At 29.5% G+C, this 14,181-nt stretch overlaps 1 protein-coding gene across 1 annotated transcript in view; it reads right to left on the reverse strand.

Annotated features, from left to right (window-relative positions):
• The window catches only part of LOC107443883 (voltage-gated inwardly rectifying potassium channel KCNH6), a 398,114-nt gene that overhangs the window by 2,788 nt on the left and 381,145 nt on the right, over window positions 1-14,181 (reverse strand). The window contains exons 17-19 of the mRNA XM_071183149.1: window positions 11,874-12,095; window positions 8,602-8,910; window positions 4,092-4,251 (exon numbers count right to left, since the gene is read on the reverse strand). Coding sequence (XP_071039250.1) covers window positions 4,092-4,251; window positions 8,602-8,910; window positions 11,874-12,095 — 691 coding nt within the window. The remainder of the gene's footprint in view (window positions 1-4,091; window positions 4,252-8,601; window positions 8,911-11,873; window positions 12,096-14,181) is intronic.

Below are 14,181 nucleotides of genomic sequence, written 5' to 3' on the forward strand. Positions count from 1 at the left end.
CACTGGTGGACAAAATTAAGAGATGGAAGACATTTTCCCAAATATCTCAAAAAATACTGAATATAAATAAATGAAATTTGGTATGGATATAGCTTATTCCATGATAATAAAGTATGCAAAACAAAAATAAAAGTGCCATTCACTGACAAGACCTATAGCCAATAAATCCAATGTAGTCTGAACTTAAGGATAAAAGATGACAATAAAAGTGAGGCTTGTACAGTGTGTGTTGTCTCTAGTATGGTGTATGGTCACCCCTGACAGACAGACATCTTGCACAACGAGTATGCATGCTGTTAATAAGGAAGTTAAGGAGGACTTGTGGAAGACCCTCCCATTCTTCCACCAGAGCAATTTTTAACTCACGAATGGTTCTGGGGGGGGAGGTTGGCGCATCGCAATAGCTCTCCCAAGAGCATCCCGAGCATGTTCAATAGGATTCAGGTCAGGGGATTTGACTGGCCAATCCATTCGTTGAGTATCCTCGCTTTCCAGATACTCATCAACCATGAGAGCCCTATGCGGTCGCTCATTTTCGTCCATAAAAATGAACTCATGGCCAACAGCGCCCCTGAAAAGACGCACATAGGGCTCTAGGATTTCCTGCCTGTACCTCTGGACATTCACGGAACCATTGTTAAGCACATGGAGCGGTGTGCGGGTATCTTGCATGTGCGAATGAATGTGCGAAAATGCTTTCCATCTCTTAATTTTGTCCACCAGTGTATTATTATTATTTTGAAATATTGGGCTAAAAAACACATTTGAAAATTAAGGTAGTTATATATCTTGAGACTGTAATGAAATCAGTAATAAATGTATCAAATGAAAATAAAAAAATTCTATAACTAATTTGTTTAAAAGCAAAATTTTCATTCATTTTCTAAAATCGCGTCAACGCCAGCCAATACATAACATCTCTTTTCCCACAAGTAGTGATCTCATTTTTGACCAATAGAGTGGTACGGCCACTTTGAAATTTAATCGCCCATTCATTATAGATTTGAATCTATAATATGTTTGTTTATGGTGCACGGTTTTTGTATCATTTACGTTGCCTAGCTTTATTGATATATAGCACAACGTATGCGCTTTCTTCAATTGGATAACATTAAAAATTTGGCTCAAAGCACTCATAAAGATCGTTTTAAAATAATTAAAAGCTTTATCACAATTAAAAATGTGATATTTAAGTATTTTCCAATGTTAAAAATACTTCCTTAGTGTAATTACGGAAAGATTTAAAAATCATTGTAATAACTGCCATTTAGATTTCTAAAATTTTTTGAACATGCCATAATCAAACACAATTCTATGTTTTAATGTGAAATATCTAAATAATTTTTTTTCTTTGCATATCTCATTTAAACTTATTTTTGTGTTCGTTAGTTATATTACTCAATTCTGACTATAAACCTTAATCGATTCAAGACGTCACCTCAAAGTAAATTTAGAAGAAAGAAAAAAGCACATATTTATCCAACACGCACTAAACAATCGGCTTAACGCTAATTGAACTTTCTATCAAGTAAAACATCTTTTAATCTTGTAAAATTAAATTTCAGAGATACGTTAAACATTTCTTTTACATAGAGTTCACTCCTGCTGGATAGGTTTTAGTAATCGGAATTTTACGTAGTACAATGTGAAATATTTTAGTGTTACATTAAGTGCCATTGAAAAATATTTTAGTGTCTCTCCGTTTTGGCCACAGATGACGCCGGTGGAAAACAAGGAACGTACACTGTGCCTTAAATTCATTTGGTTTCACTAAGCAGGTCTGCTGGTGCGGCATTAGAAACAATAACAAAAACATACATTTTAGTTCTACTGAATACAAAATATGGCGGCATATACTTTACACCAATTAGTGTAAAAGAACATTTGCACCAAGAACGAAGATTAATGCATGGTGTTTCACTACATCCCTTTGCTACAGAATAGCTTTTGCCATTTTTGGTTAGAAGTAACACGAATTTTTTTTACACTGCTCTTACAGATTTTTTGTGTCTTTGTATACGCATTGCCAGTGTTTTCTATACTAGGTTTTAGATTTGTTTTACCAGAATTTTGAGTGCGTTTTAAGTTCTTCTTTGGAATTTTTATTCCTTTTCTCTTTGTTATCTATAATGTAAAAAAATTTACGTTTCAAAATGCCAAAAATTTTCGTAACTACTTTACACCAAAGTGGGGTAGTGAAACGCCATATATAACTCTAGGATCTAGTGTTTTTCCACACTAATGTTCTTTTACACCACTTGGTGTGAAACAGCCATCACAATTTCTATTACTCAATAACATTAAAATTTATATTTAGAGTATGATAAGGTATACATAAAGGGTCAGTAAAGTTATTTTTATAATGTAATCCAAATTAATAATCATTAATTTAGGATTCATATATACACTAATTCTATGAAAAAAAATTTTAATTTGTAAATTAAACTTCTGCATAGCACGGAGAGACTCTTAAGGGGACATTGAACATCTCGCTGAACAAAAATGCGGCGTGAAGTGACTTTTGCAATAACTGCTACAAAAAATTTAATTTTAATGATAGGTTTCTAAATTTTTTAATATTTATTTGTTAGGTTTTTTTTANAACATTTGCACCAAGAACGAAGATTAATGCATGGTGTTTCACTACATCCCTTTGCTACAGAATAGCTTTTGCCATTTTTGGTTAGAAGTAACACGAATTTTTTTACACTGCTCTTACAGATTTTTTGTGTCTTTGTATACGCATTGCCAGTGTTTTCTATTCTAGGTTTTAGATTTGTTTTACCAGAATTTTGAGTGCGTTTTAAGTTCTTCTTTGGAATTTTTATTCCTTTTCTCTTTGTTATCTATAATGTAAAAAAATTTACGTTTCAAAATGCCAAAAATGTTCGTAACTACTTTACACCAAAGTGGGGTAGTGAAACGCCATATATAACTCTAGGATCTAGTGTTTTTCCACACTAATGTTCTTTTACACCACTTGGTGTGAAACAGCCATCACAATTTCTATTACTCAATAACATTAAAATTTATATTTAGAGTATGATAAGGTATACATAAAGGGTCAGTAAAGTTATTTTTATAATGTAATCCAAATTAATAATCATTAATTTAGGATTCATATATACACTAATTCTATAAAAAAAAATATTAATTTGTAAATTAAACTTCTGCATAGCACGGAGAGACTCTCAAAACAAATTCGAACTAGAGTTAACAAAGCGGAAATGGATAGAAATTATTCATTATAAATTAGATCATACAGTTCTCAACGATTTTAAAAATAAATATAATTAACCTTATTACACAGCTAAAAATATATCTAAGCATTAAGGGGTAAAGTTTTGTTTCTGTTGATGAATATCAGAGTTGAAAATTGCAACACACTCTTGCCAGCCTTTTTCAGATTGTAAACAAATTACTCACGATATTGTGTAGCCTGTCTATGCAAAGAACTCCCTCACCATTCATCTTGAGCGATGGCGGTGACTATAGTTACGAGGTTTAACTATTTTAAGTAGAGGTGTTGGATTAATACTTTGGACAGGTTTTGGCTCGAGTCAGCGAGAGAAAGAGAATCAGGGAAAAGAGAAGCTCCCCTCTTTGAAATGCGCTATTTCTTGTTTTCATGGCCGCAGACGGTCTTAGATTTTGTGGCAAAGGGAATTCTTTCGATAGATAGAGTGTACTTGGCGTTTTTTGAATATTTAAGGCTCACAAAGTGCCTACTTTAGTAGTTTATGAGATGAAAATATTTTTCGTACTGAGTAAAAGCAGAAGAATTTAATGTGAGATTATTCAATTTTAAGCTTTAACCGGAATAAAGTGCTCCGTCACACATTTTTTTAGGTAATTCAGAATCTTATTTAAAGAGAAATTATACAGTAGTTTTTATCATGTACTACTTAGTAGTACGAGAGCGTAACCCTAAATATGTTATCTAATTAATGCAAATGATCTCTTAAGTTACGAAATCAGAAACAAAAATATACTTTCCAGCTGATGCGTGTGTGCAAGTGCTTTTATATTAAATTTATCATTTTTTATTTATTAATTCTTAATTATTATTTATTTAAACTCCTCATGATTACCTGATAAAAATAGGATGAGTGGGAACGACACCTCTCCGCAGAAGTGGGTGGATCAACTTTGACGACTGGTGATGGGGGAACAGTTTTGGCATATGAAGTTAATGGAATAGGTTCCTCATCGATTACTTCGGGAATATCATCAACTAATTCTTCCTGTGATCTGGAAAATAAAAAGATAAAAAAACGTCATCGACTAGTATGAAGAGAGTGTATTCTTTTTTCAGAAAAATGTAATTTTATCGATAGAGATAAAATTACTAAAGCGTAAGATAATGGGATCTCTTACATTTTCTCATTCCACATCTAGATCCAGTTACCCTTCTCGAAACTTTTTTTTCAATTTTAATGATATTGCACAGTAAAAAATTCCGGATAAAATTACCCCCCGGCACTTTAGGAGCATCATCCGTGAAATGTAAATTAACCATAAATATCATACCATAATTTTTACAGTATTATTTATTTTATTAAAGTAATGCAGTGATTTAAAGGGTAATTATTACTGTAAAAGTTACGGTATATCAGATTGGTTGTTCCGTAACATGTTCTGGTAAAAATCGATTTTACGGTAAAAAGTACCGGTACTTTTTGCCGCAGTTATGTCCAGAACTTTTTAAAGTGCGCAAAATGAATCTGGTTCTTCAGGTTACAGTGAATTTCTTTTTCTTTGCTAAATATGAAACGACATTAAAAATTTTACTTCAAAAATTTTAAATTGGGATATTTATCTATATAAATTGCCAAATTATATTGTTATGAAGCACAATTTATACTGAGAAAATAAAAACTTATGCTATATTTAAGCTTATATGTATATAATATGTACACTGAGAGAAAAATAATTTTCAAAACTGCCAGAACCTAGTGAAAATAATTGTGTTTCTGGAACGATGGGAACGCCATAAAACTCAGTATTTCACACTAAAGCACTCTGATAATAATTTCGGTAAAACTAACAATAAAATATGATTTAATACTATGTGATGATATTTGGTAAATATGTTAAAATTCAATAATTTTATTAAAACGTAGTATGAAAACCATTTATTCGTTTAAATTTACTGATCAGTCTTATATATTTCACTTGATGTATGATAGTAGAAACTATAATCTTGAAAATTAGAATTTCAGGTAAACCATTATAATATGAATAGGAAAGTTATAAAATGAATGGTTTAAATACGCTATAATTTGGTTCCTGTTATCATTATTCTGGTTTTTTAACCATATACGTCATTAACATACAGTACGGTAAAATTATCAGAATTTATTTTTCCTTTCATTTCATGATCTGGTTAAAACGAAGATTTTAACCACTAAAACAGCTATAGGCAGAGTATATAATAATAATTTATAGGCTTCAAAATTTTCGGGAAAAAAAAAGCAATTAAAACCTATAAATTCATAGACTGTTAATCATATGTATACTTTTAATTAATGCTTTTCTTTATAGGTAGCTTGAAAATTGGATTTGAAATATTATATTGAATAAATTTGACCCAAGAGTAGACTAAGCAATGTAAATGTAATGCATTGCCCAAACACCCCGTGAGGGTCACATAGATTGAAGCTCCCTAGTTTCGTGGTTAATGGTAGTAGTTTGGTCAACATTGACCACCAGTCACCTGTTCTTCACAGAAAAACTGATACCCTAATTTTAATCCAGATAGAACTCCAGACTCCAATAAATTTAACAAAAAGAGAAAAAAACATTTTTTTTAAATTTCTGGGAAGCATAACACAAAGCGCTTAATAGAATAAATTAACAAAATGCAGTAAAATACTTTTAACTTGGATTTAAACTTTATATTATACAACTTTTGACGCCCGGTGGCTGAGCGGTAGCGCTTCGCGCTGTCATGCCACAGGTCCCTGGTTCGATCCTTAGGGCCGGGCAAGGTAGACTCAGCCTTTCATCTCTTCAGTGGGTCGATAAATGAGTACCAAGCATGCTTGGGAACCACTGGGGGTTCCGCGTTCGGCTGACCACCTGACCGGAACATCTGCTCCTGCACCCCAGAGCCCAAGGTCAAGAAAACTGAGATGGGCACAGTAGGCCTTGGCCCTCTATGGGCTGTCACGCCACTGAGTTTTAGTTTTTAATTATACAACTTTATCTAAGGCATAGCTAAAGAGGCCACTCAGATAAATTTTGGTTCTTCAGTTTGGTATAACTCTTGACGCCAACTCGATTAGTAATGTATTAGTGCCATATACATCCGCATATTGGGCATGTGTAGTATCCAAAAAAATTATCTTTAAGTAATACAAAGGTTGAAATTTCATATATATGGTAGAGCTAAATTTCTAGCAGAATTAAACAATATTAAAATTGTTGTGAAAACAGAACTAAACAATAACGACAAATAGCTAAAAATATCACAAACAAGATTAAAAAAAATTTTAACCTTATCAAAAAAATAAATGATAATAAATCATTGTTTTGATGTTTCGACACACCATTGAGATAAACCTAAAAGGAATGCATTTATTTCCATTTAAAAGCTTTTAAGTATTGACGCAATATTTTGACAGAGTAATTTTCTATTTCCCCTAAGGAACAAAATTAAATGTACTTTAAGAAGGCAAAAAAATTATGCATTATCCTTTCATCCATATTTTTTACTTCTTTCTTCATCTTTTTTGTGCATTTATATTTTCTTTGTCTGGAATTTTTCGTAGCAAAGAGAAAGATGCCTCATAAATTATAATTAATAATACCAAGAATTCCGCCTTGAAGCATTAAACTGATTAAATTGCGGTCCGTTTATAAGAGTACCAATCAATATGTGTATACTTATACTTCCGCTGCTAGACTAAACCTTCCGTTTCATGTCTTTGTTTCGTTTTCGGTTATGGTTTTATAAATTTTAAATTTCAATGTCAGCGGCGTTAACTTTACTTTTTTAATTAATATATTCGGTTAATGTAATTGTATAATATTTAAAATCTCCGAAAAACAATTGTTGTAAGCAATTAAACAAGTATTTAATCCAATTTTTAATATTAACCATTAAGTCTATTGTTTTTCATTTTTAAGCCTATTATTATATATCAATTATGCATTTAATTACATTTATTGATAAACTTAATTTAAGCAAATATGTCATTTCTTTATATCTAATTAATAAATTTATGTTGTAACTGTAATAATATGTGCATTTGAAAACTCAGAAATTAAATTACATCAATTTCAAATATGTTAGTTCTTTTAATCTATTTATTAAGGTATATGTTGTAATCGTAGTTACATATGCATTTAAAAATTTGGCTATAGAGTTACACCAATTTCAAATATGTTATTTCTTTATATTTATTTAATAAGTTACATGTTGAAATCGTATAGAAATACATTACTTCCATGGATTTACATGCTTAACAATTTTATTTAGCCACTTCAAACCCAAGGTAAATAAGACAAAAGACGGTGTACCCTCTACTTAGAAAAATTAACAAGTGTTGGCTAGCCTTTCTGAAGATTGCTTAAAATTTTGTAACGTTAATAAGCAATTTTGTTTCTTAAAATCTTAAACTTTTTCACACCTACATGAAAGGAAATGAAAATATTTTTGCAGTTATAAATACTTCAAAATACACATATTTTTTTATATATTTGATAAAAAAAACTTCTTTATATTTCATAAAAAAAAAGCTTTCACTATGAAGCAATTTTTAGGCCATTAATGGCCATCAGGTCTGAAAAGATTGAAGACACTGTCATTACTTTGAATTGAATTGAAACGACAGTTTTGTTTATTTTTGTGTTAGCATTTATTGTAAGTGGTTCATATTTCAAACTTAAAGAAAATATATTAATTAAATAAATTATAGCTGGAAAAAATAATTTCCATCCCGTAAAAATATTCTGGTGAAAATTACCGTGTATTATATGGTAATGAAATTTATGGTTAAAAAAAATCTGATTAATGGAACCAATATATACGGTATTTTAACCAACCATTTGGATTTATAGGAAATTCAGGTTTTCGATTTTGACCAGACATTTACTAAAAAATATAAAAGAAAAAAAAATTTGACTAAGTATATGGTTTTGGGGCCATGCTCTAAGGTATCATGAAAAAATTACCTAATTTTATCACATACTATAAAATCATATTTTATTGTTAATTTTGCCAAAATCCTTATCAAAGCTTTTCGGTAAAAATTGCCGAGTTTTTTGAGGTACCCATTGACCCAGAAATACGGTTTATTTTATCATTTTCTCGAAGTTTTGAGCGTACATTTTTTCTAAGTGCACGAATCCTGCGATTTATTAGTTTTCTGCGATTTATCATTATTTAAACCGCCAAAAACCTATCAACTATCAGCTTGGCTTAGTTCTAAATATCCCCAAGTGTATTCTAATCTACTGGTAAGAGCAGACGATGTATGATTTTAATATTTAATGTCAATATTTATTCAAAACTTTCTGCATTAGGTAGGGTAAACATGTTGTACAAGTCATGTGTTCTAATTATAAGAATGAAACAAAGTTTCTAGGAACACTTACTTGCTTCCCCGTCCGATTATTTGCCGCAGCGAACTATCGACAGGCACTGGTGTGCTCTGCAAGCTGATCGCTCTTCGATAGACACGAATTCTTGATTTCTCAGTGAGCGGAAGTTGTATTGAACTTGAGCGAAATGGCAGCGGCATCATGGTTTGGGGTGGCAAATTCTTAGATGTGGCGCCTGTGCTAACTGGAATGGATGGAGCAATTTCTACAGGAGGTAAACCTTGCAACTCGATTAGCCGATTGAGCAACTGAATGAGACCTTGCATCTCGGTGCTTATTCTGTTGTCCAAGCCTTGGATTTGTCTGAAAATAGGAAAGGTATGTACGTTTATTAAACAATTTTCGAAAAGTGATGTTTTTTGAACTATAAAAATTATTGCTATTACACTCTACAATGGATAATTACGATAAAAATTAGTACAATAGAACCAAGATTATCCGACGCTTGATCATCCAGTCCTTTGCTTATCCGAAGCGTTTTAAACACTCGTTCAAAGCGTTCGAACACATGTTTTCTAATTATTACTATTGATGTTATTTTGTGCATTCTACATCAGAATGAATTATCTGTATTGTTAAAAATCCCTTACTTAAAAAATAGCTAAAATGTATACATGAAAATGAAGAACCGCTATTATTAAAAATTTCTTAATCGAAAATGACTTTTTTTTTAATTCTGAAGACTAAAATAGGGAGAATGAGAAGCCGCAGTTTGTTAAATATAGTCCCAATAGTCTGGTTAAGAGAGCGGTCCAAAGCTTAAACCCACTCCTTAATGTGAATTTTACTTTTGCGAATTTCACCATATCTCGAGAAATGTTCAAGCAAATTAAAAACCTTTCTAGACAGTTATAAATTCGCTTAAAAGATAATTCCATGCAAAATTTAACTTTTAGTAAATATTTATTACTTTTTATTATTTTATTTAATAAAAGTCGAAAATTTTTTGAATTATAAGGTGTACAGATTTTTACATCGTTTCAAAAAATGCAATTTTAATTGACAAAATACGCACTTTGAGAGCAATCGGTTGAATAAGTTCTTGAAAAATCCAATTATAAAAATATGCCTGTTTTCAAAATTTGACTTCTCACTGACTAATTAGCATATCTAAGGTCACTTTCTTGAACCATTAGGATTGAGTTCTAGAACGTAAAGATCCGATCATTAAATCAAAAGTTATTTAAGGTGGTCCGTTTATTTCTTTGCACACTGTACACCAGAAAGAAGCAAAATTGCTTTTTATTTTGGAGCTCCATGGTTTTCTTTCTAATGGGAAGTCAGCCAACCTTATCATTGTAGGGATTTTATTTTCAAATTATACGACATGGGTTGGGAAATAATTAATTCCTTTGTATACGTCCTTATTAATGTCTCTTTAACATTACAAATCACATGGAAGTTAACAGAATAGTCACTGTTTCATCAAGCTAAATTTTTATTTTATACAGTTCACATTTTTCATTAAAAAAATGATATTTTCCAAGATCAATGAATTACTAAAAATATATAATTTAATATAAATCTAATTCAATGTAAACATAAATTAGCTTAAATTAATATAAATAATATAAATTTAAGCAAAGTTTGTGAAGAATTGGAACTATGCTTGTAGAATGAATTTCATGAATTCATGTCATATTTCATGAAAGCAACAAATTTTTTATTCAAATTTTTAATTTAAATTTCTTAATTTAAGCATTTTGAAGTGAAGAAAACCAGTTTTATACATTGTTTCTGTATGCATTATTATGTATTATTTCTGTATGTATTGTTTTTGTATGTATTATTCTACATTTCTAAACTATTTTATGTATTGTTTCTGGTGAACGACCACCTTATAAAGCCACTTGACTGCTTGAAACTGGTTGTATACTTTAGCTGAGAGAGATAACGTGTCAATGTAAAACGTAGATTCAACTCCCAGAGATAATACTACAATAATTTCTCCATTTTTTCAACATATGAGGGGTTTTCCCTTTCCTGCTCTCCTCAGTTGGTGAACCAGGACTACAAACACGTGATTCTCTCTTGCTCACATAGATAGTAGCACCACATTTGTGTTCATCACAAAAAATACCTTTTATGAAATTTAATCAAGAGTTTTAGGAAATTTAACCATTCATTTCTATCTTTTAAATCAATACTTCAAGTAAATGAGACACCAAAAGCTATTTTACTTAGTTCAACTGTGAAAGAAATGGGAAAAAGTATAATTGCATCTCTGTCATAAGATAACCGAGTTAAAAATGTAGTTTATAAGCATTACGTTTATTAATTGGATTAGTTATTGTAAAGCAAATTGAGACTAATGTTTGATATGATTTTATGTTTCATATAAAATCCTATGAGTTTCTTCGTAAATTTATAGGATTTTTATAAAACATCTGTTTGTTGAAGTACCCCATTTTTATCCTTTATAGTGGCATTTATCATGCATTATAATCTAATCCTTTCTGCAGGCATTTCGGATTTATTTCTTGTATTGTACTTATTTTGTATCTATTCCTTGTATTGTAATTATTTTGTATTGATTCCTTGTATTGTAGTCATTTTGTATTGTTTCTTTGTATGTATTCCTTGAATTATAACCATTTTGGGTTTTAGTTGCTTCGTATTAATTTTATTGTTTTTACATTAACATAAAAAAAACATTAAAAATAAAAAAAAGCTTGTTAATTATTTTTATTACTTTGAATTTAACAAATATTTTATAATTAAACATAAATTTTGGAACTTTTATTTTGTTTAACATAAAATTAATTGGTAATATTTTCGTATACTTTTAAGAAAATTTCGGAAAAAACTTAGGCAGGAATAATCATAGTAAGAAGTGTGAATTACAACCCATTTAAAATTAGTTTAGTACATTTTTAATGGATCAATACCCAGCTTTATTATAATTTACAGCTGGAAAAATGCCTTCTTAAAAAAGTTAAATGACTTATACATTTGAGATACTTACACATTGATTCTGTTAGCTCTCATTTTAGTTTCAAAGAAATTTACAGCTGCTGTCCGATAAATGCAATCAAGGAACTTTGTAAGACTATTAATATATTAACAACGTATGACTCAAAAATATTGGAAATATATTACAATAATTATCAAATTAGTTATCATTACTTTTTTTCTTAAATAGCACACTAAGAAATCTATTGGCACTAAAAAAATTAAAAAAACAGCAACTCAAGAAACTAAATAATTTTTCTTTCGTAAATTTGGAGGATAAAATTAAATCCTAAAAAAAATAAACTGTGTTTTACTTGGCCAGATCGTCTATTCGAACATCCAGTTTTAAAAGCTCATCAGAAGTCTGATCACACAAAGGATGTTCTGGACTAAGGTCATCAGCTGGTGTGTGGGCGTTACTTGAACTACAGGATAATGGAATGGTCATTGAAGAAGAAGTGGACTTCAGACCACTGGTTGTGGTCAACGGAGCAGAACTCGTTGTCGTCGGCCGGCCATGACTTGATTTGGACAATCTAGAAATATTTTTGCAAGCATCTTCATTGAAATCATGTTATAATAATGAAACATGTATATACTTTATAAATGAAAAAAAAAACGATGTCATAAAGTTTTCCATTCAATATTTACTATTTTATTTGGCAAAAAACATATTTTTAAAGGCATGGAGCTGGTCTCAACAACATGACGGCAATCTATATATTGAACGTGCATCCTTTAAATATCCTAGTACTCTCATATAAATTAATCAGACCAGTTTCAACCCATAGATCATAATATTAAGAAAATAACATTCTATAATGGAAATAATTTCTTTCTTCTTGAAAATGGTTGACAAGCAAAATTTAATTTTAATGATCAATTAAACGTTTCAGTTAATTATGTAAATTGTTTTTTAACTTTTTATTGTAAATATTAATTTCTTCGGATATGATGCCCTTCAGCTTAATAAAAAGCCCATTCAGTTAAAGTATTTATGTTTTAAAATGCATTATTCTAAATACACGCATTTTTTTTTTTTTAAATATTGACTTAAAATATTTTATAGTAATAAAAATTCTCTTCTTTTCTTCGAAAAAAATTTCCTTGAAAAAACAATTTTTAAAAGAGCGTAATAATAAGTGCATAGTTTCAATTTGAAATTAGGAAAAATGCTGATGTGTTAGCATTTTACAAAAACGTCATTGAGATAATTAATGTACTTTTTGTTTGAAATATAATAATATAAAGAACTGAACAAAAATATGTTTAAATAAATTAAGTATGATATTTATTATTGACTAATCTAATTAATAATAGTATAAAAACATGCAAGAACTCAAAAGGCAAGTGCCTAAAAGCTAAGAATAAAACCCTTGACACTAACGCAATATTAGATTATTTTTATAAATAGGCTTGTTTTGTTGGTTATATGGCTTTAAATTTTCAAATAGTTGAGTTTTTACTCATTTCAGAAGGCGGACCTAATGGTAAAAGATGGAGACTTGTTCAAATTAAAAATAACTTCAAAAAACTAATTTGCAATGAATAATTTTAAAACATTTGCACTATTGTAGTATTGCTATAATTAAGGATTGCGAAATGGATATTTAAAAATATATATTATTTCAATAATAACAAGATAACAAATGTAAGTGTAACAAATGTAAGTTCAAGCGCGTTTGCAGCATAAAATTCCTACCAAGTATCAGAATTATCTGAAATCAATTTAAATTTGAATCTTTCATGTGCATTTTAAATTAAAAACACGAGTAAATCCAATCAATTTTTCAAATTACCATAAAACACTGAAAGAATTTATTAGACACACTTTATGGATTTCTTTTGAATAGAAAGAAATCAGTTTTAAACCTCTACACATGTATTTGTTTAAAAATGATTTACAATTGAATAACATTCAATTCTAATTAAAACTAAAACAAAATTCCAATGAAGGAATTAAATTCTCCAAAAGTTTCTTTCACATCCTTTGACATGTGTATTATATTCAATTTTAAACTCTAAGATTAAAGCAAAAAGGTTAGAAATAAAAATGAAATCGTAATAAATATTCTAAGTGAAGTTAGAATCGGATTGAGCTAGATGTCTTTAAAATGAGAATTCCTTAGGGTTTAGTATTTCGAAGGCGATGTAAACAGCAGATATTTTTATTCCTGGTTTTGATCTCAAGAGCGAATCGATTGTCTGAACTCCATTCTGCATTATCTGCATTCTAGAGCTTATTTATTTTCAATGCAATTCAAGTGAGGCAGTATTTGTTTCTTCGAAGTATATAAATTTAGCTGTTGTCATGCATGAAGTTTAAATAAGCATGCAATTCTCAGAAAATATTATATTTTAATTAACATTAGAACTACTAATAAATAGTTACGGAAAGGTCTGGAAAATTTGCAAAATTTTATGCAATGAAATCAAATTAAAATAAAATAAAACAGTATGAATAATAAAATAATCAATAAAATACATAATAAAATAAATAATAAAATTAATAAAACACATAATAAAATAAATAATAAAATTAATAAAATAAAATAAAGAACAATAAAATTAAGATAAAGAAAATAAAAATAAAATCATAATTTGGAAACAATAACACAATTT

Source organism: Parasteatoda tepidariorum, chromosome 7 (assembly GCF_043381705.1).
Source record: "Parasteatoda tepidariorum isolate YZ-2023 chromosome 7, CAS_Ptep_4.0, whole genome shotgun sequence".
Taxonomy (NCBI): Eukaryota; Metazoa; Arthropoda; class Arachnida; order Araneae; family Theridiidae; genus Parasteatoda; species Parasteatoda tepidariorum.